At 58.3% G+C, this 26,629-nt stretch overlaps 1 protein-coding gene across 2 annotated transcripts; it reads left to right on the top strand.

Annotated features, from left to right (window-relative positions):
- Nucleotides 1-11,159: 11,159 nt before the first annotated feature.
- MYL3 (myosin, light chain 3, alkali; ventricular, skeletal, slow) lies at nucleotides 11,160-16,286 on the top strand. Of its 2 annotated transcripts, none has more exons than XM_012638694.1 (7): nucleotides 11,160-11,379; nucleotides 13,573-13,600; nucleotides 13,735-13,884; nucleotides 14,542-14,715; nucleotides 15,702-15,779; nucleotides 15,864-15,904; nucleotides 16,052-16,286. In XM_012638694.1, the coding sequence occupies exons 1-6, from the start codon at nucleotides 11,245-11,247 to the stop codon at nucleotides 15,890-15,892; spliced, it is 594 nt and encodes a 197-aa protein (XP_012494148.1). In that variant the 5' UTR covers nucleotides 11,160-11,244; the 3' UTR covers nucleotides 15,893-15,904; nucleotides 16,052-16,286. The 2 variants fall into 2 exon arrangements, with proteins under 2 accessions (XP_012494148.1, XP_012494147.1); XM_012638693.1 differs by having other exon boundaries at nucleotides 16,048-16,276.
- Nucleotides 16,287-26,629: the final 10,343 nt, after the last annotated feature.

Genomic DNA, 26,629 nt, shown 5'->3' with positions numbered 1-26,629 from the left:
GGGTCTTGTTTCCCAGACGCCTTCCGGGTGGGGTGCGACTTCCCGCTCCAGTGGTTGTAAAATCCCCAGAAGCCTGGTGGGTCCCTAGCATGTGTGAGGGGGGGTCTGTGCCTCGGAATAGCCCCCTCCCAGGCGTGTTTGACACGTGTTTCCGCCTCTCCCGGCATGGGCTCCCGCAGCTGCTATTTATAACCTTTAAGAGCTCCTGCCGACTGCAAAGTTTTCTTAAACTCAAAATATCACCGAGGTCCTGGGCACGCGTTCCAGAGGCTGGCTGGGCCCTGCGGTTTGAAGGGAGGAGGGGGCCAGGAAGGAGAAGGCAGTGGGGAGGGGGTTAGCTCAGACACTGGATCCTTGCTGGGGGCTGTGTCAGGGAGACTTTGGGTAGTGAACCCTTAGTCTTGACGCTCTGGCCCTGTTTGGGCCTGGAGGAGCCCTCTATGTGGGTGGTCCCTGCTCTAGCTGGGCCATCTCTCTGGGCCTCAGTTTCCTCTCGTCCTGAATGCCTCAGGAGACATGGTCTGGGGTGAGGCAATGAGCTGGCAGACAGTGGGAACCTCTCTGGGGCCAGGATCCGGCCTGCATCTGCCTGGCTATCCTGCCCCCGGCACAGAGCCTGGCCCAGAGGCACCGTGGATGTTGGCTGAACTGGCCAGAAAGGGGAAGCACTTTGGGGAAGTTTATAAAACTGTGTTTGGGAGAGCAACATCCAGAAAGGGGCAACAGTGTGCCAGAGGTCACCCCACTCATCCAGACCAAGTACCCAGGCCTCCCGAACACCCGTGCCCTCTGAGGTGAGCCTCTGTGGGAGAGGCTAAAGAGCCTTCACTGGGGACAGGTAGGTTGCTGGCTTAGGGGGTTGGTTCTGGGGACAACAGGAGGGTGGCTCTGCATGGCTCAGACACCTCCCTGAAGCTGGGTGGGGCACTGGCAGCTGGTCGGGCTCAGTGAAGGCAGCAGCACACCTAGCTCCTGCCTGCTCCAGCCCCCCCTCTATCCCCGGGGCCTCTCTGCCTCCTCAGGAGTTGGTGAAAAGCCCCATTTCCTGGACTCAATCATGCACTCCTCGGGGAGGTCGGGTGGTCTAGGCCTCTCCCAGCCTCACTGTAGTCCTTTCCTGAGCTGGTATGGGGACACAGAGGCAGGGACTGGAGCACTGACCTCCTGGCCACCCAGCACATCCTGTCCCCAACAGCAACACCCTCTCCCAGCGCTGCTGGCTCCGGAAGCCATTCCCACCCAGTGAGCAGTGCTGGTCCAAGATGGAAGGGTGGCCGCCCCCGCCCCTCCAACTCAGCGGCTCCGCATCAATTTTCCCACTCAAGCATAACCACAGAGGGCTCCTTGGAGGCAGAGGGGGCAAGGAAGTGATGACCTAGCAGATAGAGGAAAGAGCGGAGAAAGGAACATGTTCGGACAGCTCGGCCCTGCCTTCCCTGGCTCCTTGAATGTGCACTTACTGTGTGCTGGGCTACGCCCGGAGACTTGGGGAATGAGGCCGGTCTGGCCCACGCCCTCGGGGTGCCTGGCCCCACTGCCCTATGTTCCCACTCCCCGAGCCCACTGTGAGCTCTTGGCCTCTGCCGTGCCTGACTTGTCCTTCCCTTCTCAGCCCGGGGGGCTTCTGTATGCCCTTCAGACGCACCCTCTTCTCTGGAGTCTTCCTGGCTCTGCACCCCAACCCCCAGCAGAGCGAGACCTGGCGCTCCTGGTTTCTGACGAGGGAATTCAGCGCTGGGCGTGAGGTGCTGCTGCCTCTGTCCTAAGGGACTGTGAGCCCTGAGTTCTGGACATCACACACCCTGCCCCTGCAGCCCTTGTCTCTCAGTTGCAGTGGGGAGGTTCCGTTTCCTCATACGGAGGGAGAAGAGCCCAGGACCTAAGATGGATTGTCCTCAGGCCTCTGGACAAGTCCTTGTCATTCACTGTTAGAACACGCTCCTCTAGGGAGCCTTGTGAGATTGAATACACCTGACGGTAAGTTCTCAGAAGATCAGGGAGCAGCCCAAAGGCCGAGCTGGAGCGATTCTGGCCTGATCCTGAGATGGGAGACTGAAGCCTGGGAGGCCTGGGGCTGGCAGGGAGGACCCACCCTGGTCGTACAGCCCAGCCCAGCCCAGCTGTCCCTTCAGCTGCTCCCTCAGGGGGATGATGGGGGTAGGGAGACTGGCATGTCTCTCTCCAGACCCCATGGTCAGGCAAGGGGGGCTCTGGAGGTAGTGGTGACTCCTGGCAGCCTGACCCTGGGAACTGCATCCACAGTGATTACGGGGGCCATGAGCATGCTAGTTGGGGGAGGGCTGGGGGACGGGTCTCGGGGCCCTAGGAATCCCCTGCCACACCCACCACAGAGGCTCTCCAGCTTATGCCCTAGACCAGGACTCCTGAAGGCAGGGCCCCCTTCAGATGTGTGGGGCTCACTGTCCAACAGGGCTCCCTGGGCTCCAAGAATACCACGGTCCCTCCCCGCCTATCTGCAGCGTTGCCTGAGCCCCTGTGTTTATGCAGAATTCCAGCCAATTGTTCCCCTGTTGACTTGGCCCTGAGCTTCAGCTCTCCCCACTCCCTGAGACGTGGGCAGGAGCAAAGGTTGGGGCAGTGGGAGAAGGAGACCCAGGTCCAAGGATGACCCATACTGACATCATGGATGCCCCATTGTACAGGTGAGAGCACTGAGGTCTCCAGAAAGGAAGAAGCTCCAGGAGTCTGTGATAGGACCAGGACCAGAACTGGGTTCCCTGTCCCCAGTTGGCCCTGGTACCAATCCCAGGACCAGCACCCTGATCTACTTTGTATCAGGGGGATGATGCTGCTCCAGTGTCTCCTAACATTCCAACTGTCTCCCCAAAACAGTTTCTCCATCCAGCCCAGCTCCAGACTGCTGGACACAGAGCCCCCGACCTCAGCCCTGGCTCTAGAACCTCAGGAGGCTCCCTGGAGCACAGGGGCTCAGAGAGCTGGGAGCCTGGCTTTGCCCCTCCCCATCTGCTCCAAGGCCTGCACTTGGGGGTCCCATGCTGGCCTGAGGGGCCACTCCATGTTCCTGAGCACCTGTGAGTCTCTGGACCTGCCATGGTCTCCCTGCAGCCCTTGAGGATGGCCTGATGGGGACTTGCCTGTCCCCCGGCCATCCTTCTTCCCTTTTGCCTTCCTCTTGCTTGCCCTGGGGTCTAAGATCTGGGAAAGGAATGGGTCGGGAGCCTTCCAGAGAGTCCTTTCCCACGAGAGCCGAGCTCCGACCCCGTCCTTATCTGGCCTGGATGTGCCAAGAACAACACAGATGCTACGGCTCACGAGCCCCACGTCAGGGACGCCGACCTCCCGGGCCCAGCTGCTCTGCTCGGGCCTCTGTTTCCCCTTCCGTGAACAGGGTGGGGTGGGATGGCCCTCCAGGCACGTACACGCAGACTGTGCCAGGCCTGGTAGGGTCCCCTGATTTCAGTTGCCTTCAGCCTTGTTCCTCCTCCTCAGTGCTCCTGATTTCCACCCAGAAATCACAGCTGGGTGTTCTTTCTGGCCCTGTGAGCAGCTCAAAGATGTGGTGCATTGGGCGTGGGGGGGAAGGTGTGTGCGTGTGCATCCAAAGACGTGTGAATGTGTGCATAGGCACACATTCACAAAGGTGTGTGATTGTACACATTCACCTGTACAAAGGTGTGTGGATGTGTGTGCACGAGTGTGTGAACATGCGCGCAAAGGCATCTATGCAGCATGAGGATATGTGTGGAAGGGTGTGTGGGCACAGTGTGCCTGCTCTTGGCCCAAGCAGCTGTGGGCCAGGGTTTCTGATTGAGTGCGCCTGTGCACATGTCATTCCCACTGGCCCCAGTGCTGGTGGACAGGGACTAGGCAGAGTGGGCAAAGGTGGAGCCGGCAGTGTCCAGGGGCCAGTGGGTATCTCCAGACAGACAACAGACACAGACACACGGCAGGGGCGGGTTAGACTGACTGGGGATCCTGAGATTGTGTGTGTGTGTGTGTGTGTGTGTGTGTGTGTGCAAGAGAGAGAGAGAGAGAGAGAGAAAGAGAGAGAGAGAGAGAGAGAAAGAGAGAAAGAGAGAGAGAGAGAGAGAGAGAGAGACATAACCACAGTGGGTGGGTGGGTGGATATATAAATACCCACACAGGCAGGTACCGGAATCGACCCTAACTATTCCTGGCTGGGGACTTGGGCCATTTTTAACGCAGCATCCACACCCTGGGACACAGAGGGTTTTTATGTGGCCACTGGGGGCAAGGCCACAGCTGGTGCTGGGTGGGGCAGAGCGGGGACAGTCCTGGGTCTGGAGGGCCACCATAGCTAGGTGGGGTCTGCAAGGGGACCAGGGGGCTCTCCTAGCCTGTTCTGCCTCTCCACTGTCGTCACCACCATCACCTCCTTGTCACCTTCCTTCTTTCACCGCCATCACTGTTGTCCCTGTCCCTGGCACTGCCTCCTTTCTCATCCTGTCCCTCTGTCCAACAGCCTATGCCCACCCTCTCTTCCTGCATTCCAGTCTGGTTTCACTCCTTGTCCACTGGGGCTGCTAGAAGGTGGGTGAGGGGTGGGAATGACTTTGCCTTATGCCAGCTGGGAACTGAGGTTAGGGGTGACAGGACTGCTCTGGGAACTACACCCTCCCTAGGGCAACCTTTGTCCCTGGCCCACCTACAAACCCTCCATCCCCTGTTTCTGAATCTGCCCCATCTCTCTCTGTCTCTGTCCCTCTCTGTCCTCTCGCCTCTGTCGCAGTCTCTGTGTCTTGTCTCTGCCACAGTCTGGGGTCCCCATCTCCAGTTTCTCCATGATGGCCTGGGGGAGCCCTTTCCTCCTCCCAGCCAGCGGGAACTGTTTGCCTGAGACAGTTGGTCCATCCAGGCAAACAACCACCCAATTCAGACTCCTCATCTGACTGACGGGTTTTTTTTTCCCCTGCTAAATTTACTTGCATTTTTGACTGAATTGGCCATTCAACAGAGGTTGTGTCCACAGGCCCCTGCCCCGCCCATGCCAACAGATGAACAGGCTCACAGACAGACACGCACACAGAGCCAGAAGCACCCAGGCATGCTCATAGCCACGCGTGGTCACAGCCTCACGCTCACAGTGACACACGTAAGCACTCAAGATTACACATTCCCACACAATCACACATGTGACCCCATCCTCGTGCCCATGGTCACACACACGTAGACCACACACACCCCTACAGTCACACACATGTTCATGCTTCATGTGGCAGTGTCTGTGTCCCCTCAGACCTGTTCTGGAGAAGTCTTGGGGAAATGGAGGCAAGGGGAGCAGAGAGTGTGGCCCAGGGTCCTGAGCTGGGCAGAGCTGAGCCCAGCAGCCTGGGGCAGCCACCCACCCTCTCCTCCAAGGCTGGCTCACGTCGCACCCTCCTTCCTTCTCCCTCAGCCTGTCCAGGTGGGGTTTCTGGTCATTTTAGGCTGCTGCCGAGCCCCTGCAAACCCCAGTAGCAGCTCCCAGACCCCTATCCTAAAAGGGGACTCTTTTTTTTTCTTCCAAGGACAATAAATATTTGCTCTTTGGGAACTGCTGGTGGGAGAGTACAGGGTTTGGCCCAGTGGCAGGGAATGTCCAGGGCAGTTCAGGGAGGCCACAGGCCACGCTGGGGCGGGGGGGGGCGGGCAGGGCCCCTGTCTGGAAGCTGGAGCAGCAAGCAGAGGCGGAGAGCTGGGGCTCAGGGCCACACCTCACTCTGTCCCCTCTGCCCGCCGCCCATGGCCTTTGTTTTCTGGGCCCCCTTGACCAGCATGTGGGCACCCCCATCCCAGACCCCTCTACCACAAACCTCACCCCTCAAGAGCCTTTTCTCTGCCCCCCGCACACCCTCGACAGCCCCCACCCCTGCTCGTGCACTCAGAATGCGTGCACCCAGTTGGTATTCTGACTTTTTGGGCTAAATAAGGGGTTCAGTATTCCCAGACACAATTTCAATCCCCCTCCTTAGACTAGTCGCTGAGGGCAGGGCTGATGCCCCCGTGTCCAGGCCCCTGAGAACAGACCATGGCCCTGAAGTCAAGGCTGTGCCCCCTTCCACAATGGACCAAGTCTGGCCAATGCTGTCCTTATACTGTCCCCCATGAGGCCCTGGTCCTTGGAGGCTCCTGCCTGCCCACCCCTCCCTCATGCTGAATTGGGCTCCCAAATATAGCGGCCCTGGCCACAGCCGGCCAGGACACCACAGCCCCAAGCGTCAGTCCTGGGCCAGGATCAGAGGGGCAGGAGCTGATTATAGGTCCCTGGGCCAAACCCAGGGTTTGCCTGCCAGCCCGCTGGGCCCTGCCACCCCCACCCCTAGAACCACAAGGTTGGAGCATCTGGTCCCCGTCAGCACAGTGGGTAGAGGGAGGGGCCTGAGGGTTGTGTTAGGCCTGCCCAAGGACGGAGTTGTCTGTGTGTGGTGTGGGGGTAGTGAGAATGGGCTGGGTCTTGGGGCAGAGGGTGTCCTCTGAACCTATGATCACCTTGCCCCACCTGTAGCCATTGTACAGGTGGGGAAACTGAGGCTAAAAGGAGCAAGGACCAAGCTGGGTCACAAGAGCTTGGGGAGTCTCCTGCCTCCCTGTTGGGCACTCTTTCCCATCTTTCAAGGCCCTGGGCTGTGCCTCCGGGAAACAGCCACATCCTGTTGGTGGCAGAGCAGCTTTGCTGGGAAGTCCTCCTTGGAGTCAGACTTTCACCCACAGCTCCAGGTCTGTGGGATGGTGCAGAAATTCATCTCCTCCTGGTCCTCGTGCCTGCCTCATGTCACCTCTAGTCAGAGTTGCTGGGCAGCCTTTGCCCTCCCTGGGGCCATCATGCCCCTATCTGTGCAACTGGGTTAGGGGCCTAGGGGCCCTCTGTGGGATCTGTGTTCATGGACGCCTAGCGTGTGGTGGTCAGTTCACATCTATGTGGACACACATGTGTGCCCTGGTGGGTGAGCAGCAGCCCATGGGCCAGCCCACATTGGGACAGGGTCCCCAGTACCTGCTGTGCGGCAACATTTGACCTACTTCTAAGGCTGTGGGTCTGGCCCAGGCCGCGTTCTCGACTCCTCCGGGAAGTGTGGGCCTGCGTCCCAGCCCAGAGGCTGTGGGCCAGGAGGGGCGGGCCAGGGCGGGCCAGGACAGCCTGCGGAGCCTGTGGCCCAGGGGACAAGGGCACGTGGGGAACCCGACCCTCTTCCCCTGCTTCTGACTCTTGGGCCCAAGGGACAGCCAGGCCTCACCTCCCCACAAGCTCTTCCACGTGGCAACCATACTCTGAGCTCCCCAAATTGGCTCTGACGGGATGAGGGACATTCCTCATGCCCTTCTGAAAATTGTCAGGGATGTCTGCCAAGCACCCACCCTGCTGCTTGCCAAGAGTTTACCCCTTGCCCCCACCCTGCCCTTGTCCACACAGGGCAACAGTCTGTGCAGATCTGGAAAACAACCAGCTCCTGTTCTGGATCCTGGGTCTGGGGTCTGCGTTTAGAATCCTGGGTCCTGAGGCTGGGCTCTAGGATCTGGAGCCTGGATTTAAGGTCTGGGTTTGGCATCCTGGGTTTTGGAGTCTGGGTTCAGGATTTAGGTGCCAGAATCTGGGTCTGGGTCCCCAAGTGTGGGGTCTAGTCCTAGACTTTGGGTTCCGGGTTCTGAGTTTGGGGTTCAGACTGTGGGATCTGAGTCTGGGGTTTGGGTTTGGGTTTCCAGGTTCCACATCTAGGGTCTGCGTTGGGACCCTGGGTTCCAGAGTTTGGGCCCAGGGAGCAAATGTCCGTTCCCATCCCTTCTACGCCCCCTGCTGGCCAGTTATGGTCAAGTACCTCTTCAGGCTGTGAAGAGCGGGCCTGAATTGAGGTGGGCGTGGGGAGGTGGCAGGTGGGCTTGGGGGCAGCTGCTGCTGCATTGCTGTCACAGGGTGCCCTCTGCATCACCATGGCTCCTGTCAGTCGTCAGCAAATACCTCTATTTCCCCTCACCCCACTGCAGGGATGGGGTTTGGCAAGGGGTCTCAATCGCCCTGTGAGAGATGGGTAAGCTGAGATATTTGGGACATTTGTTCATCCAATATTTGCTGAGTGCCACCGTGTACCAGGTCCTGGGGCTGTATAGCGGTGGGAAAACAGAATAGTCCTCCTATGATGGCTGACACTCATGGGAGGGAGGACTCACAGAAGAGACCAGAGAACAAAGAAACAAGCTCATTTTAGCGGTGCAAGGATGAGAGGTTAGGGAGAGGGACAGGGCAGAGAGCAGGACCAGGGTGGTCTGAGGAGGCTTCTCAGAGGAGGTGACATCTCACTGAGACCAGAGACCCAAACAGTGGTCCCGAGGGGAGGAAACAGCCTGTGCAAAGGCATGTAGGTCTAGAAAGCACCTGGAAGGAGGCCAGTGTGCCCAGGGGTCTCCTGCCTTAATCCACAGTCCCCTCAGAAGTCAGGGCCCACATCTTCCCCTGCATCCCCCTCGGCTGGGGGAGGGGGAGGTTAGGCGGCTGCCCTGACAGGGCTCCGGAACATGGCATGAGCTAGTCTGCAGCAGACTGGGCCACAACTCAGACATCAGGGCTGAGGGAGCCGAAACGGGCAGGATCCAGGCTATGCAGGTCCTGCCAGGATCTTGCCTGCTCAGCAGCTGTTCCTGAAGGGCATGAAGCTCATGCTACGACCTAGGTGAGAGGTGAGCACCAAGCTGTGGTGTGGCCTGTCCTCGCTGCCCACTGCCACCCACCCCTCTCTGCCTCAGCCCCCACGCCCTGTCCACCTGCGCACACCCTGCCTTGTCCTGCTGGCAGTAAAGGGGCAGGCCCTGGGAGGGCTCTGGCTGATCCCCACAGAGTCCTTGCTAGGGGCTGGGTGTTCATTATAGATTGAAGGTCGTCCTGTGGATGAGCTCTGGGCACCGTTGCTCCTGCGGGCCAGCAGCGGCATGGCCAGAGTCGGAGATCAGACAGTTGAAGTCCTGGCCCCAGCCTTGATCTGGGCTCTGGTGAGGCAGTGAGGATGGCTCTGTGCACCCTGTCCCGACTGCAAGACATCTGCCCTATGGGAAGGGGACCAACCACTCCCTCCACCCCTGCCACACAGGCAGAGGAAGGTGGCTCTGTGTGGCTCTGGCCGGCTGCATGAGCCTGCCCACCCCAGAGCACAGATCCGGAAACCGAGGCCCTGGACACTCATGTCACTGACTTACCCTGTTTGAGCAGCTGTTGGGTGGTTTTGAAAGGAGAGCAGTTGTGTGGGGATGAAAGAAATGGGATGGGGGAGCAGGCCCTGGGTATGTCCTCTGCCCAGGGCCTCGGTTTCCCCCATGATGAATGAAAGGAAATTGGTCTTATTGGCTGTGGGTGGCTGGGGCTCCCGTGTGACTTTCGTCCTGAGGTTCAGCAGGCTTGGGCAATGGGGCCACCCGGGGGCCTTTCTCTGTGTGTCCCTCTCTGGCTGTCTTCTCCTCTTATGGTATTTCTGGCTCATCTCTGCTGACCCTCCCCCCATGCCTTTCTTTCTCAATACTGTTGCCAAACATCTGGAAGAAAAGTGAAAAACTTGCCCCCCCCAAAGCCCCGGATGTTGTCAGATTTCCAGATGTGGGGTGTTCTGCCCTCCAGATGAGGGGAGGAATGTGTTCTGGCCAGGAGGGGGCCCAGCCCCAGGCCTAGACTGCTGTCCCCTCACCACGAGGCTGAGTGACAGAATGAGAAGCACCGGGCCCAGCAGGAAGAAGGTGAGGGTGCCCCAGGTAGAGGCCCCGGGGAATCCTCTCAGGCTAGGGCTGCAGCCCTCTCCACACCAGGGAAGTCCCTCGGGGAGTAGGGGTGGGCACTGCCTCTGAAGTTTCTATCAAAGGCTCCAGGCACTTAAAAATAACCAGGAACACCTCCTTCCCACCCTCTAGACACAGACGCTGGGCAAGCAACAGAGCCCAATGTGTTTGCAAGATGTCCCCGTTCTGGGTGTCCTGTGTCAGAGCAGCCTCACGCCACCTCAGCCTTCCCACCTCCCCAAATGGCGACCCAGCCAGGCTGACTCTGTCACTGCCATCTGTTGAGGGATGACACCAGGGACAAACCCTGCTCAGCACCTTGGGGTCCCTCAGAGATGAAGACCCTCTCAGGGGCCCCGCCAGAGAGTCAGCAGAGGGAGGCATGGGGCCGTGGAACAGCATGAGAGAAAGTTTCCTGAACAGGCCACAGTGGAGCTTTGACAGTGCCAAGCAGAGGAGGGGCAAGGGGACTCTGGCAGGGGCACACTGGGGGGCCAGGCCCCCGGGCATGTAGGGAAAGGTGGGTCACTGGAGCTGTGGGGAGGGGCAGTAGGAAGCCGGGTGAAACCTGAGAAGCCAGGCAGGCGCTGCTGAGGGAGGCTGTAGGGGCCTGAGCTGTTGCACTGGCCTGGGGTGCCTGCCCTTGCGGGAGCAGCACTCATTCTATCGCCCCTTGGGGTGTTCCCGGAGACCCCTGGACCCACAGCTAGGGCTGCAGCTGCCGGCCATGACCAGACACTCACACACAGACACATAAACACCCAGACATAAACACACAGAAGCAACACCCACAGACACACTCACGTAGACACACACAGATGCACACTTGTAAACACCCAGATACGGACCCACAGAGACAACACCCAGACACACGCCATCCCCCACGTAGACCCAGACACAGCACACAGAGACCCCCCCACACGTAAAGGCCCCCAGGCACAGACACACAGAGACAACACACACAGACATGTGCCGACCTCCCCCTCCACCCGCCATGGACACAGACGCAGACACAGGGGAATTCGATGCATAGACAGGAAGTTTAACTCAAGAGGTGTCCTTGGGTAATTCCAGTCCTTCTGCCCCCAACATAGCATGTAGCACGCACTTGGGCCAGGTTTCTACACCTGTTCGATTTATTAACCTGCTGAGGGCGGCAGGGCCCCTGTGTTGGTATGTGTGCATGTGCACGTGAGTGTGTGCATGTGTGTGTGTTGAGCAGTGGCCTTTGTCCCTCTCTCCCCCTCCCTCTCTCCAACAGGTGATTGGGAGGAATGGAGAGTCCCCCTCCCCCACCCATTCCTGAGCCTGAACAATGCCCTCCCCAGACCCCAAAATAGCCCCTGAGCCGAGCCAATGTCCTTTTATGGCCCTGTCCCTATTGTGCACTGTAGGGGTGGGGCTGGGGTCATGAGGTGTCCAGGCAGGATAAAGGACTGGGCACGGCAGCTCACCTACCCTGCTGTCTGCACCCTTCTCTCCACAGCCCTCTCTGTGCTTACAGCCCCCATGGCCCCCAAAAAGCCAGATCCCAAGAAGGATGAGGCCAAGGCAGCCCCCAAGGCAGCTCCAGCTCCAGCTCCCGCACCGGCACCTGAGCCGGAGCGCCCAAAGGAGGTCGAGTTTGATGCCTCCAAGATCAAGGTGGGTGTGGGAGCCGGGTTGTGGCAGGAGGGACTGGGCAGATGAGTGGATCCCAGAGTGGACCTACCCAGTGGCCCATCAGGCTCCAGAAGTGAGCACTGATTGAGCTGAAGCTGGGCGCTTCTGTGCAGGGGTCAGACAAGCTCTGCTTGCTTCAGGCATCAGGAGGATAGTAGCAGGAGAGATGGTGGTCAGACGTTAGGCAGGACTCCCCTGGTGCTACTAAGAGCCAATGCACTCTCAGGGAGGACTCTGGACTGGGGTTTGAAGGGAATGTCTTTTCAGTGGTTTTGGAAACTGACTCTCCCTTGCCCTTCTTCCTGGACCTCACATTCTTGGGGTTAGCTGTTCCCCTACCCCCTGTAACCAGACAGGGATCTTCCTTGTCTGGCTGAGGGGTCCCAAGTTCATGCCAAGTCCCTAAGGGTGGATGGGGTTGGGGCTAAGGGGAAATGGGGCCCTGCCCGGTCTGGGTCACATTTACCCCCTCAAGGTCACTTAGCTCAGAGCTCCTGGGCCTCAACTTTTAGGTGGGAAAATTGAGGCACAGCCTGGGTAGGGACATCCCAAAAGCCATGTAGGAAGCTGGCCGTGGAGCTATACTCAGTGGCCTCAGGAGCCTCCCAACCCCCCACTAGGAAGTCTTTCCCAGAGTCTAAACTTGGAAGGAGCCATGACTCCCACCTGTGGCATCTGCATAGCGGCACGCCTGCGTCCTGCCTGCTCCCTGTTCTTGGCTGGCCACCAGCCACTGCTGCCTTGCTGTCTCCTGAGCGGCCTCGTGGGGCCATCCCCAACTCCTCATGCCCAGCAAGACCTACACCCCACCTGTTCACACGTGCCTCCTGTTCATGTGCCCTTCCCGGAGGCACCTACTCATGTCCCTTGAGACAAGAGTCCAAATCCCAGCTCTGCTCCCTCTCAGTGGCCAAGGCCCTTCGCCGCTCTGAGGAGGCTTGGTCTTCTCAGCTGTGAGACGGGACGATAAGCCCCACCTTGCAGGGTTGATGGGGACCATTCAGAGCATGTTATTCGGAAGAGGCTCGCTGTCCCCCAGCCACCCCAGGGCTTATGGCAGTGCCAGGTCTGAGGGTGGCACAGATCCCCCTCCGAGAGGCAGGGATAATGAGGCCCCTCATGTGCTCCCTCAAGCTGGCACGTGAAGGACAGGGGGGCTTTGCTGGCAGCCCAGGGACCTTAATCTCAGCAGGTCTTCTGGAGGGAGAGAGTCCCAGGGGGCTAGAGATAACAACTTCTTTCCAATGCTGGCTTGAGCCAGAAGCCATGCGCGACAACCATGGCTGGGCACACTGTGGGGGTGGGTGGGGCTCCCAGGGAGCAGCAGTGGGAGAGGCACCAGTCATGCCCCCTCCTCCATGCTCCTTTCCTTTGTGTGACCTTGACCTTGGGGCGAATGACTGCAGTGATAAAAATAGACCTGGTATCAGGTGAGGAGGGGGACATGGGGTCCCCGGAGGCCTCCTGACCTCAGGGTGGCCCCAGTGTGGCCTCAGCAAATATTCGGCCAGCATCACCCTGGCCCCACCCTGTGCTGGCGTGTGGGGGCTACCCCGGGGCCCACAGACAGGGTGCGTGCATAGCTCTGCCCAGCCTGCAGGGGCCCTGGGGCTCTGTGTGGGCGGACACATGTAGACACACACACATGCACACTCAGGTGAACACACATGCCACATATATGCACACCCCCCACCCAGTGCTGCCACGAGCCCTCTGGCCTGCACCCACACCCTCACTCCTCCTGCCACCCCAAGGCCTCCCACATCCCTCATGCTGACGGTCCTGCCCACTGGGTCCTGGGCAAAGCTAGCCTGGTCAGGTCTTATGGCTTAAGGCACATCTGTCTAGAACCAGAAGCATCAGGTAAGGCCCACCCTGGACTGAGGCCTTGGGGAGCCAGGTCGCCCTCCTCACCACTACCCAGCCATGGTCCGCCAGGCATCTGGGGGTGCACAAGCTCAAGGCCTTCAGATTGGGTGGGGGTGGAGGTTGAGGAGGCAGGAGGGTGTCAGGGTGGACCACAGGAGGTCCTAGGTGGTGGAGGCCTGGGATGCTGGAATGGGACAGGCTGGGACAGCTGAGGAGCTGGGGCCTGGGCTGGCCATGGGGTGACCAGGAGGAGGCCTGGCCCCATGCTTTGAGTCTGGCACTCAAGTCTTTGGGGTCTCTTTTCAGATCGAGTTCACACCAGAGCAGATTGAAGGTGAGCAGTGGTCTAGAGCCCAGGGGTTGCAGGGTTGGGCCATGGTTCCCTGGTCTGAGTGGGGAACCCTGGTGTGGGGGGAGTCAGGTGGGCTCACTCCGGGAGTGTCAAAGCTCACTGCCCTCTCCTGGCAGAGTTCAAGGAAGCCTTCATGCTCTTCGACCGCACACCCAAGTGTGAGATGAAGATCACTTACGGGCAGTGTGGGGACGTCCTGAGGGCGCTGGGCCAGAACCCCACACAGGCGGAGGTGCTCCGCGTCCTGGGGAAGCCCAAACAGGAAGGTAGTACACCCTGCCTGAGAGCCCCCGTTAGTGCCAGTCCCAGGGGAGACTGCCAGGGTGGGCTGCCATCAGTGGTGGGACAGCACGAGGACCTGCCTGCTGTGTCCTTTCCTGACACCCTCCCATTGTCTCAATGAGGACACTGAGGCTGGTCTCAGAGCCATGCTGACAAGGTGACAAACAGTGATGGTTTGCTGGGCCATCTGGCCCCAAGCTGATTCACCAGGCCTCCTGGTCACAGGGACTGACACCTAAGGAGGAGTGAGACCCAAGCCCTCCCCACAGGTTCCAAAGTCCCAGGGAAGGCTTCAGATTGGCCCAGCCACTCCTGACTAATCACAGGTGGTGGGGATTGTGAGGTCGATAAGAAAATGACACTACGGGAGGACTGTTTCCCCAAAGTAGACAAGGGGTACGGGACAGAGCCCCTGCAGTGGAGCACGGCAGCAGACTTTCCTTTTGAACAGCAGAGGGCCGAGGAAACAATGCATCTCTCAGCAGACTTGTGCTTTGTGGTGGTGGCATGCTTTGCAAATGGCAAACCGGTGTAGACTGCTTTGGGACCTGTGTGAGAGGTGACAGCTCCTCATTATTAGGCACAGCGGAAGGGTGTGCCCACACCCCTTAGACCCTGGGACTTGGACCATCTCTCTGCAGAGCTCAATACCAAGATGATGGACTTTGAAACGTTCCTGCCCATGCTCCAGCACATTTCCAAGAACAAGGACACAGGCACCTATGAGGACTTCGTGGAGGGGCTGAGGGTCTTTGACAAGGAGGGCAATGGCACAGTCATGGGCGCCGAGCTCCGCCATGTGCTGGCCACGCTGGGTGAGCACAGCCTCTTCCCCCACCCCCGCTCCTTCTTTTGGGGCATCCTGGGAGAAACCACTCTGTCACCTGCCAGGCCGGTGTCTCACCCATGAAATGGAGAGAGTGACATCATTTAGGTGGGGAATACAGACCCAGCAGGGACAGCTCTGGGAATGGGGCAGGGCAGGAAGGGGCATCCGGATCAACTCAGTCCTGGTGTTCATCGCTCCAAGGTCAGATTCCAGGGCCGCAGCACTAAGTGGTCGAGTAGGTCTCATGCGGACCAGGTGGGCATCCCAACCTCCGTGGGGGCCTGTGAACCTCCCACTTACGCCACCTCCATCAGGTGCCTGGCCGGTTGAGGCCCCCTCCTCAAAGTGACTTTTTTCTGCAGCAAACATTTATTGAGTGCCTACGGTGTTCAGGCCTGTGCTGGTCCCTGGGGTTTTGTGTGTGTGTGCGCGTGTGTGTGTGTGTGTGTGTGTGTGTGTGTGTGTGTGTGTCTAGGGGCGAGGGGTGGGGAAGCTGCTGTTGGCACTCCGATGGAGGAACCAGCATAGCACAAAAAAGTACCAAGGCAGGAAAGTGCCAGACTTGTCCAGGGAGCAGTGGGTGGTCTCTTGGTCCCTTCCACATCATCCCCCAAGGTCCCCAGCTCCACCTCCTGGGCCCTTCTTCTATCCTCAAAGGGCTGCCCCAAGGGAACCGCTTCCGAGGGGTGTGGGGCCTGGCTTCCTCCAGAGGGAGAAGCCCTTGCAGCACAGTGAGGACAGAGGACAGTACACACTGGTCGTGGGAACACCAAGATACCTAGGCTCGGGCCCCGCCCTTCTGGTCATTGATTCTCCTGGTGTCAGGAGTGGGGGTGATAGCCAAGGGCAGTGAGCAATGCTGGTGGTGGGTGGGGGGGACATTGGAGAGGAAGAGCCACCATGCAGGGATCGGCAGGTCCCCCTAGCCTGTCCCACCTCCAAGGGTGCTGACTCAGCTCCTGCTCCCGCCAGGTGAGCGGTTGACGGAAGACGAGGTGGAGAAACTGATGGCGGGGCAAGAGGACTCCAATGGTTGCATCAACTACGAAGGTGGGCTCGGCAAGGTGGGGACTTCCGGGAGGGAGCACTGGGACCAGGCCCAGCCTTGGCGGCTCACCCTCCCCTTCTTTCCAGCATTCGTGAAGCACATCATGGCCAGCTGAACCCCCACCCAGGTGAGCCCCCACCTAGCTGAGCCCCCAGTGCTCTCCACACCTGCTGCTGCCACCTTCCTGTCCCCACCACTCCAGTGTGCAGCTGACATCCTGCTGTCTCCATCTCCTCCTCCTCTGTAATCCATGGCTGCCTTTGCTCTCAGGGAGCCCAGGGCAGGCCGTGCTGGGGACATCTCTTCTGCTATGTGTGATGCTGACATCAGTGGCCTGGAGTTGTGGGAAGGAGGGGAGCATTTCAAGACTCCTGTGCAAGCCCTCAGACCTCTCTGCATGGTTGTCATCTCTGCCCCCATCGGGCTGTGCTTACCTGTGACAGCATCCCTGTCCCCACCCCATGGGCCTCATGAATAAATGGCTTCCTGCCTGCCTTCCTTTCTGGCTTTCTCTCTCTCTTCCTCCCTTCCTTCTTTCTTTCTTCCCTCCTACCTTCTTCCTTCCTTTCTTTTCTCATTCCTTCCTTTCTTTTCTCCTTCCTCCTTTCTATCTCTCCCTCCATCCTTCTTTCCTCTCTGTGGCCTCTCTTTGGCCAACCTCTGTGAATCCTGTGGCCAGTGGACACACACTGGAGCGGAGCTGAGCTGGAGGAGGCATGGACCCCTTCCCTTTCCCTTGCCCCTCCTGCCTTCTGTGCATGGCAGCCATGCTGTGTCCCCAACAGGAGAACGGCACCGGGAGCCTGAGAGCACTGTCTGAGCTGTCTCACTCCATGCCCAGCCATCAGGCGGCCGCAGGGCATTGGCCCAGAGCAACCTGTGTCACGGGTGGGGAAGCTGAGGTCCAGCACAGGGAATGGCCTTGCCTGAGTCCTGCTGGGAATGGGTGGCTGTCCTCACCCTGACTTAGGTGGGGAAACTGAGGCACTCTGCCTGCAGTGCGGCTCCAGGCCAGAGGCAGAGGCCTTGCTGGGACAGCGGTGGGCTCCTCAGCCCCAGGCTTCTCAGCAGAAGACAGTGTGCAATTCCTGAAGTGGTGGGAGGAGGAGCACGCCCCCCGCAAGCCCCTGCCCTGCTCCCACATTCAGCGCTGGGTCTAGAGCCCCTTGCCTAGGGCCTTGGAGCACAGTGGGGAGAGCGAGGGGAGCCACATAGGCTTGAGGGAGGAAGAGCAAAGCCCTGTAGAGAGGCTGGAGGCCCAGAGATAGGGGCTGTGGGGGGTCAGGGCTCTGGTGCGGAGTGGGCCAGCAGGGCAGGAAACCACCCGCAGGCAGAAGCACCAGGAGGCCAGGGCGGCTCCAGCAGGGTGCATTCCCATGTCAGTTGAGGCACATCTGCTTGTGAGGGGTTTGGGTGTGTGAGCGTGAGCTCAAGGGCCTGCATGGGTCAGGTTGCCTGAGGTGTTGCGTGGGGTGGGGAGTCTTGAGTGTGTGAGTGCGCGTGCCAGCAGTGGGTGGGAGAGACTATGTGTGAGGAGTGTGAGTGTGTCATAGGAGCCTGTTGCATCTTCCTTTCACTCCGTCAGCATTTAGTGAGCACCATCTGTGGGCCAGCTCTGTTCTGGACACGGGGAACTCTGCACTGGAGAAAGCAGTAGAAACCTCTGCCCTGCAGAGCTCATGCAACCCAGACACATCCCGGCTGTGGTGTGTCAAATAGGGATGAACTGAAAGCAGGGCGGCTGTGGAGTATGTGTGTGTGTGTGTGTGTGTGTGTGTGTGTGAGAGACAGACAGAGAGAGAGAGAGAGAGAGAGAGAGAGAGAGAGAGAGAGAGTTGGGAGGTAGTTGACATGTTAAATAATGAGGTCAGGAATTATCTGAGAAGGTAATAGTTGGGCAAAGATTTAAAGGAGAGGAGATATTTATTTAACAGGACATATAAAGAACTCCTATAACTCAACAAATCCCCCAAAGAAGCCAATTAAGAAACACACAAAGGACTTGAATGTACATTTCTCCAAAGAAGGTATACAAATGGCCAATAAGCACATGAAAGATGCTCAACATCACTCATCATTAGGGAAATGCAAATCAAAACCACAATGAGGTACCACTTCACACCCACTAGGATGGCTACTATAAAACAACCACAACAGAAAATGACACGTGTTGGCAAGGAGGTGGAGAAATTGGAACCCTTGTGTATTGTTGGTGGGAAAGTAAAATGGTGTAGCCACTGTGGAAAATGGTATGGCAGTTTCTCAAAAAATTAAAAATAGAATGACCATATGATCCAGCAATTCCACTTCTGGATGTATACCCAAAAGAATGGAAAGTAGGGTATTGAAGAGGTATTTGTACACCCATGTTCATAGCAGCATTATTCACAACAGCCAAAAGGTGGAAGCAACCCAAGTGTCCATCAACAGATGAATGGATGAGCAAAATGTGGTGTATGCATACAGAGGAATGTTATTCAGCCCTAAAAAGGAAGGAGATTCTGACACATGCTACAACATGGATGAACCTTGAGGACATTAGGCTAAGTGCAATGAGCCAGTCACAAACAGACAAATACTGTATGAGTCCACTTCTATAAGGCTCCCGGAGTAGTCACGTTCATAGAGACAGAAAGTAGAATGGTCGGGGCTGGAGTGAGGGGAGGTGGGGAGTTACCACTAAAGGGAAAAAAGGAGAGGAGAGATGAAGTGTTTTAGGCCAGGCACTCCCAGAAACAGACCCTGAGACAAGCACCTGAGTACCCTGGGTATGAGAACTACCTACAAATAGTGTCCCTGGGTGGTGTGACCCCAGGGAGCACGGGAGAGCAGTGCAGAAGGAGGCTGGGGGAGGAAGACAGCTCCTAAAAGGTGCACGAGGAGCGGATGGCACCGTGGACACAGGGTGTCCTTGGGGAGATGGTGGCGTTGCCCCACTGAGGGCTGAGGAAACCAGACTATCCGCTGACTCCCCTCTGTCACCGGTGGGCAGGGCCCCTCAGCAGGCTGCAGCATTCCTGTGGGGCACTTCAGCATCTGCTTCAGGGAGCCATGTGAGCGTCTGAAGGAACATGTCCACGAGGGCCCTGCAATGGGACCTGAGAGTACGATGGGGAGGTGACAGGTGCTGTGTCAGAGAGGTGATGGGGGCCCAGGGCTGTGGGCAGGGCCTTGGTGTGCGCGCTGGTGCTTTCTCCACGCCACTCTAGCTGCTGCGCGGGCGCGGGCGGGAGCAGGAAGGCCGGTTAGGAGGGGCCCAGAGAGAGAAGCAGAGGCGCGCTGGGCCCAGGGTGCTGGCAGGAGCGACAGTCACAGCGGCCAGATTCCAGGCCAGTGCTGAAAGCACCTCAGCATCTTGGGCAGATTTTGAGGCTTTTGGTTCCTTTCCTTAGCTAAGCTCAGTCCACTCCAGCCCCAGATCTGGTTCAGGGTGGGGGCCATGATCTGCTCTTTCACGGTTTACCATCGAAGCACTCAGAGGTGCACAGTCTGTCAGCAGGTAAGACAGAGACAGAGTCCCCTGGGCCTTGCTGCGATGGCCTCGGCCAAGGAGGGCGTCTTTGTGTGCATGTGTGACCTTGCTGGGCTCCGGCCAGCCTCCCTGGCCAACTAGTGGCTGAGGACCCCCCAGAAGAGAGCAGGCCCTAATCAGGCTCCACCACTCTTCCTGGGCAGGGCATCCCTGGACACCAAGCCCAGGAACCACTGAGCACCCCTTCGCAAGTCTGCCTGGAACTGGGTGGTCCCAGCATTTTCTTCCGGGGGATGCTTGCCTTGAGCTGGAGTCCTGAGCAGGAGTTGCGCCTGCTCTCAGTTATCTCCAGGCAAGGAGTGGCCCTGCCTCCAAGTTCACCTGTATCTCGGTCCCCAAGTGTAAGTGTCCTGCTCTCTCAAGAATGACGGTCCCTCCTCTGGTTTCTGGGGTGCCCTGCAGTACTCTCAGCCTTCCCCCAAACATACCCTCCTTCTTGCAAGCCCCCCTGGCTCCTGGGAGCTACCACCTCACTGTGCTTGGCTGAGTGGTGGGAGGGAGCATCCCACACATCCCCCCATGACACTCTGTGGCCCCTACGCTGCCAATCTTCTTGTGTGGACTTGGACTGGGAGGAGACAGGTTGGGGGTGGCTGGTGAGGGCAGGGCCAGGGCTATTGTGTCTGATGAGCCCTGGCTGGGGCAGTTTGGTCCCACTTCTTGAGGCTCAGCTCCATTTGGAATGTGCCTCTGTTCCAGCTGTTGCTACTCTGGGGCCATTTACCTGTTATATGTGGCTCTACTGACCACGTGTCCCTGGGCTTGGGTCACTGGCTGTGGGTATCAGAGTGGATCGGTGGAGGCACCTAGAAGCTGGAACTCAGTGCAGAGATGACCCTTCTCCTTACTCAAATCCCTTCCACCTGGCTGGGTGGGACGTGTGTGTATTTCTCTGTGTTCTTGTGTGCATATGTCCACAGGTGTGCATGTGCGCCCGTGTAGCTGTGTCTGTGCGTGTGCGCTTGTGCTTGTATGTGTGTTGCTGTGTGTCCATGTCTGTGAGCATGCAGATGCCCACGTGTATGTACCTGTGTGTGCATGTACCCATTAGTCCGTGTACATGTACATGTGCGTTTACTGCTGTGTGTGTGCTCGTGTCTGTTTGCATGCATGTCTGAGTGTGTCCATGCTGGGGGGCTCTGCTGAGTCAGCACTGGCTCTGGGCGGGCAGCACTGCCAGCCAGGCTGTGGCCTCCCCACAGTTGCATAAACACTGGTCCCAGCTCCCCCTTCTAGCAGGGTGGTCCAGCCTGTGGCCCTGTGGCCGGTGGAAAGGATGGGAGGGGCAAGGGGTTTGCCCTCCTGACAGCTTGGTTCCAGCCATGCCTCAAGTGCCAGGTCATGTGCCCCATCAGGATAGGGTCTATTCTGGGGTCTTTCTATGCCCCACTTCCCTCATCGGGTCTGAGGCCTGATCTCTGAGGTCTCTCTGAGGTGGCAGGAATAGCCTCCTCTCTAGTCCCGGTCCAGGCTAAATCAGAGGGTCAGGGGTAGTCACAGTGCAGAGTTCAGCATCAGGATCCCAGGCAAGGTCAGGCAGGGTCAGTCAGTCCCCCTGAAACTGCAGAACCTAACTCAGAAGGTCCAGTGATATTGCGGGAACAAAATTCCAATGGACTCTTTGAACTCACTGCTTTAGGGCAGAGTTTTGAGATCCGGAACTTGAGCCCAAAGGGCAGAGAATTATCGGAGCTGGGCCTGCAATGGGCCCAGAACAAACTGTCCCTACACTGCTCTAATGTCCCTGTGTGGCCGTCCATGGCTATTGACAGCCTGCCACACCCTGCCTCCTCTCTTCCAGACACCATCCCTAGGGATCCTTGGGTCACCACTGGGACATGAATTAGATGGCATGGAGTTGGGGGCCGGGAAGGCCGGAAGTTCATGTCAAGGTAGAATGGAGTCAGGCAGGATCTTGAAGAAGTCAGGCATTTGGACAGAAATTTTGCCAGGCCACAAGAAGGAAAGAAATCAGGCGCAGATATGAAAAACTGGACTGTAGGGCTCCAAGCACTCAGCGGCAGAGGGGCTGACAGGAAGCAGATGAAGCCTTAGGAGACATCAGAGGGTGAAGTAAAAGGCCCGAAGAAATGGGCAGCAGTGTGACAGGCAGGCCCTCGTGTGGCATAGGGGGTGTTTGGGATGCTGGGCTGCAGTGCTCCGTGGTGGTCGGTGCAGAGGCCTTGGATGGTAGTGAGGGCTGTGGGGAGGGGAAAATGGGGGCCGGCCTGGGAGCAAGGTCGGGGAGTGCTGACCCAGTCACCTCAGAGAACAGCGGGAAGACCCAGCCCTTGAACCTGGTGACCCAGCACAGAGTGGCTCCCTGGGGTTCTCGCAAGTTCCTTCCAAGCAGCCCCAGTGTGGGGGTTACTTGTTCCCCCCCTCCCCAAGCCGCACAATCCTGGTTTGCCCAAACGCTGACAGAGCACAACTGGAATGTGGAGTGTGTGCACATGATGCCCCCCAGGCCTGACCGCCCAGCGGGCCCTTCCAGTCTCTGTAGCCAGCGCCGGGCGCAGGGAAGGGCCCTCGCCTGCCACCTCCTCTCCCGCCTGCTGAGGACGCCTGGGGTTTCACATCCAGTCTCCGGCCCCCTCTCTGGTCTGTGGGTCTGGGCACCTCACATATCCGCTGAAGCCTTGGTGCGAACGGGCGCATCAGAGCCTTTCTGGAGGGCTGGTGGGGGTGGGATGGGACAGCTGGAAGACCCTGGGACTCTAGACTGAGGACTTCTAGGTGCTCCCTGGGAAAGTTCAGGTCTTAGCCAATGTTCTGATTTTTATGCTTTGGTCCAGCTAAACATGAGCACTTGTCCTCAACATTCCAGAGCCCTGGATCTGGAAGCTTCTGTCTTCCCTCCCCTCAGCACCTCTGCCATCTCACCCTGCTCCTGGTCTCTTTCCCTCTTTCCCATGGTGGGCTTGGAAGGCATTTAAAGGTGCTCTAGAATGGCATCCTCTTGAGCTAACTGTGAGAGGTAGTGAGCACCCTGTCCTGAGGAGTGTGCAAGCAGAGGGGAACCAATCCCAGCCAGGAAGACTGCAGGAGTTCTTGCCCTGGTGGAGATTGGAAGCACCTGGGCATCCGCAAGCCCCAGGGCCCAATCTATCACAATACCTAAGAAAGTTTTGATGAGAGAAAAATAAGTCCTATGTTGTGTGTTTTCCATGAAGCCCAATTTAAACATCTTTGAGGCCTTTCTTCCAAGATTGCGTCCTGTGTACTTTTCGTTTGCTTTGAGAATATCCTTTTGTTTACAAAACAATGATGATGGTAGTTGGTAGCTGTTGTTTTCTACATCTTTATTTGTCAAAATAAAACAAGTCAGTTTTAAATTTTGAGGAAATTTCAGTTTGATGCAGTGAGTATCTCCCCAAACCCCTGGACAGAGACTCTTGAATGGGGCGTGTCCTTCCCAAGCTCGTCAGTACACAGTGGTCGTGCATCTATTGCACTCCCAGCCCTTTGCTAGGTGCCAGGACACTTTAGTGAACCAACGAGAAAAACACCTTGGCCAGGTCTTGCTCTGGGAGTTCCCTGGTATTCTGTCCACGTGCCTTGGCCTGTGCTTCTAGACTTATCCAGCAGCCCCCGAGTGAGGAGGGACTCCATTTCCTTTCATCTGGAGAGCCCACCAGCCCCAGACTCTGACCTAAAATTTGGGCAGGAAGGGGCCTCAGATAACTGGGCCAACCTCTTTTCCAGGGCACGTTTGACCAAACTGCTTCATGCTTGAATGCCCCTAGCAACAGGGATCTCACCTCCTGTTGAGGCAGCTCTGCATGGGCAGCTCTCTGACATAGGGCAGATATCTGCCCAGGGTCTCCCCTGTTCTCTGTAGCTGAGTCCCCAGAGCTGTTTCTCCCCTCGCCTGGCCCCGGGTGGTCCTCTAGGCTGACTCCAGCCCTACTGTTTTCCAGATTGAGCTCTTGCTCCAGGACGGGCCTTGCCCTGTGTAAGGCCACCAGCTCAGTGGGGGCTCCATTTGCTAGGTCCCTGAGCAGAGCAGGGACTCTGAGGATTGTTCTAGCACCTGCTCCAGGAGCGGGAAGGCAAAGGTTGTCTCTGTGTATTGTGGAGGAGCCACTGAGGTCACCTGTGTAGAAAGTCGATGGGGGGCAGGGGGTGAACACAGCAAGGAAGACAACATTATGGGAGGATGACAGGCACGGGGTGGGGGGAGGATAAGTTCGGGTGCAGACTGTTGGGGGAACGCCCTACCCCATCCATCTCTGGGCCTCAACTTCCCTCCTGTGCCAGGCTGGAGGTGTTGGAGACTCTGGCATTTTGAGCCCTGAAGAGGCCCCTTCAGGACTCTGAGCTTGGGCTGGGGGCCGCTGGGGGAGGCAACAGCTGCTTTGAAATGTGGAGAATAATAAAGTGAGGAATGTCTGAGCTCAGGGGAAAAAGTACCCCTCCCCCCGCCAGGCCTCCCACCCAGCTGGTGTAATGAATTAAGTATAGGGAGGCACATTTCATGTGGGGGTGTGGGCTGGGGAAGCAAGAAGGCCCCTAATGAGAAACAGGGTCCTGGATGGGCTGCTGGGAGCCAGGGGTTCTGGGCCATCTGACCCGAACTCTGGGGGTACCCTTACTACCCAGAGGCTTCCTCTCAATCTTCCCCTGGTCTGCATGGGTGAAGGGGTGGGGTGCTTTCCCAACTCTGTGCTGACATCTGACCCCAGGCTATACCTCTTGCTGACATCGACCCCAAAAGCCCAGAAGGGGGAGATGGTGAGGCTGACTCCAAGGAACCATCTCCTCATTCTTATCCTTCCACAAGCATTTATTGAGCGCCCACTGGGTGCCTTCTCCATGCAGGACAATGGGGCCAATGCTGGTCTCTGCTGGACAGATCAAACCTGCAGCCCCGCCCACCAGTCTCTGGGAGCAAGCCCAGAGGTCCCAGAACACCCTTGCTTCCAGTCTCCAAGCCCTCCCCTTCCTCTGGCCAGTTCTTCACATACCCCTCTGCCCCATGTGCAGTCACCCTCCCTTCCACCCTTATGTCCCTGGCACCAGCTCCCCAGTCTCCCTGGGATTTGGACATCAGTGGCTCCCAGGTCCAGCATGATCCTTATAGTCTATCAGTTGGAAAGGAGGATCTGAAATTTCCCTGGTTTTACAGGACACCTCTCCCCACCTCTCCTCTCTCCCCAGTAAACCTAACGTTCCCCCAACAAGGCCCACAAGCTCAGGTCTTCACTCATGCTTATCTCCCTTATCTGCCTGCTGGACCCCATGCATCTGCCCCCAAGCCTGCTTTCTACAAGTCTACCCCTTCCCAGAGCAGCCCAGGGAACAATGGCTAGGCGAGCAACTCAGCGGTCAGCACAGGGCAAATTCTCGGCAAGGGAGCTGGAGAGCAAGCAGATAGGGCTGCTCCTGGGGCTCCCCAGGAATTCTCACCTCCCAGCACTGCTGCTGCCACTGCTGGCTTGGGGCAAGGCCCCCACTTTATTTGTAAGAAGTCTAGCGTGGAACTTGGAGCTCCTTGAAATATTCTCTCCCACCGTCCCTTCTCTCCCCCACCCACTTTAATTAAAACCATTGTTTTCCAAGCACATGTTAATTAAAAAGCAAACATGTTTTGCTAAGTAATTTGGAAGCTCTGGTTATGCAAACCATAGCCATTTCAGTTAAAAAAATCTTTCACCCAGCTTGCCCTGCATTTTGGGAGCTGAAGACCCCTGTGCCTCCAAACCCCTTTACAGTTTATGTGCCCTGTGGTGGCCTGGCCAGGACAGGGTGTCCTCTCTGTCTCACGGCAGGGGGTGGGGGCGGATATGGAGGACCTGAGTTCCCAGCGAGCTCAGCATCGCCAACCCTCTGCAATCCTGTGCTGTGGGCCACAGGAGCAATAGCTGGTAAGGAAGGGTGAAAGACTCATGTGCCCCGTCCTGCAGGCAGGCTCACTGTCTCAGAGCCATAGACCAGCTGTGGGGTGAAGGGAGGAGGATGGGAGCATTACAACCCTGTGAGCCCCGGCAGGAAGGCTAGTGGGTGATGGGTGGCCAGGGATGCCTCCTGGGGTCTCCAGGGCAGCTGGGCTACATCTACCCAAAGCTGGGACAGTAGGTCCCTGAGGTGAGAGCCCAACATGAGGACTGGGTGTGAGGAGCCTTGGATGCTCTGAGGCACCCACCCCAGTCCAGCTCCCCACCCAGGGTCTGGTGACTGCCCACCCTCCCCACCCTGGCTCCTGTCCCTGAGAGTCCTGGGGCAGTATCGTCAGGGCCCATGGCAAAGAGCTGAGGCTCCTAAGGTGCAGGGTTCAGTGACCTCCAGCCTGGGCAGGAGGTAGGGGCATCTCAACAAGAGGCCTTTCCAAGCTTTGTCACCACCTTGCCACCTGCCTGTTGGCTCTCCTAACTAAGATTCCTAGAATAGGACTTCCCTTGCCCTGTGCCTCCATGTGTAAGTCTGTATCCAGGTCTGTCCCTGTCTCCTTGTGTGGCTGTGTGTCACTGTTAGCCATGGCCCTGGTGTGAAGGGGTTTCTTCCCTCCAGAACCGGGAGAGTCCCTGAGGTCCTTGGGGATATGGGGGTTAGTGACCAGGAAGAGTATGTGTGTGTGTCAGGGAAGGTGAGCCCCAGGCACTATGGGACACGTGGTCTGGTCCAGAGCTCCTGTATTCACACAAGGACACAGGCTCAGGACCAGGGAGATGGGACCTCGCCTGTGCACCTGGCCGGCGCCCCCCCGCCCCTGCCCTTGACCTTCTTTTCTGTAAAATGAAGAGTACATGCCGGGAGGTGTGTGGCTTACCACACGCACAGTAAGCCACACGCACAGTTTCCCCCCACGGGGCACACACACACACACACACACACACACACACCCTTGCAAGCCACGACGCACGGTGACAGCCAGCGACACATGCTGGCGGCCGGCTTCCAGGGCTCAGCCTCTCTCGGCGACGCGCCAGTGACACACACTCCCGCCTCTCGCGCTCCCACCCACATCCCGGGAGGAGCGGCTGCTGTGCCGCGCTCCCCGGGCCGGGCCCTCGGCGCGGCGCTTCTGTGTTCTGTTCCCTTCACAGCCGCGTGGAAACCGCAGCGGGGCGGGCCGGGATGAGCTCACGCCGCCGCCCGCCAGGCCGCCAGCCCTAACTCGCTCCAGATGCCGGGCGGCCTCTGCCGGCACCGAACGCCGCTGGGGCGGGCGCGGGCGGGGGCGCGGCCCTCTGGCGCCCCCTGCAGGCGGGGTTCGGCGGGGCTCCTGGGGCGCGGGCTGGGAGCGGCGGCGGAGGCGCGCGGGTGGGGACTGCGCGCCCGGAAGAGGAGGGCCTTATGTCACCCGCCCGCTTTTCTTTG

This window comes from Propithecus coquereli, unplaced genomic scaffold (genome assembly GCF_000956105.1).
Source record: "Propithecus coquereli isolate 6110/MARCELLA unplaced genomic scaffold, Pcoq_1.0 Scaffold1, whole genome shotgun sequence".
Lineage (NCBI taxonomy): Eukaryota > Metazoa > Chordata > Mammalia > Primates > Indriidae > Propithecus > Propithecus coquereli.
Note: the sequence above shows the minus strand (reverse complement) of the source record. Positions and strands in the feature narration are given on the sequence as shown.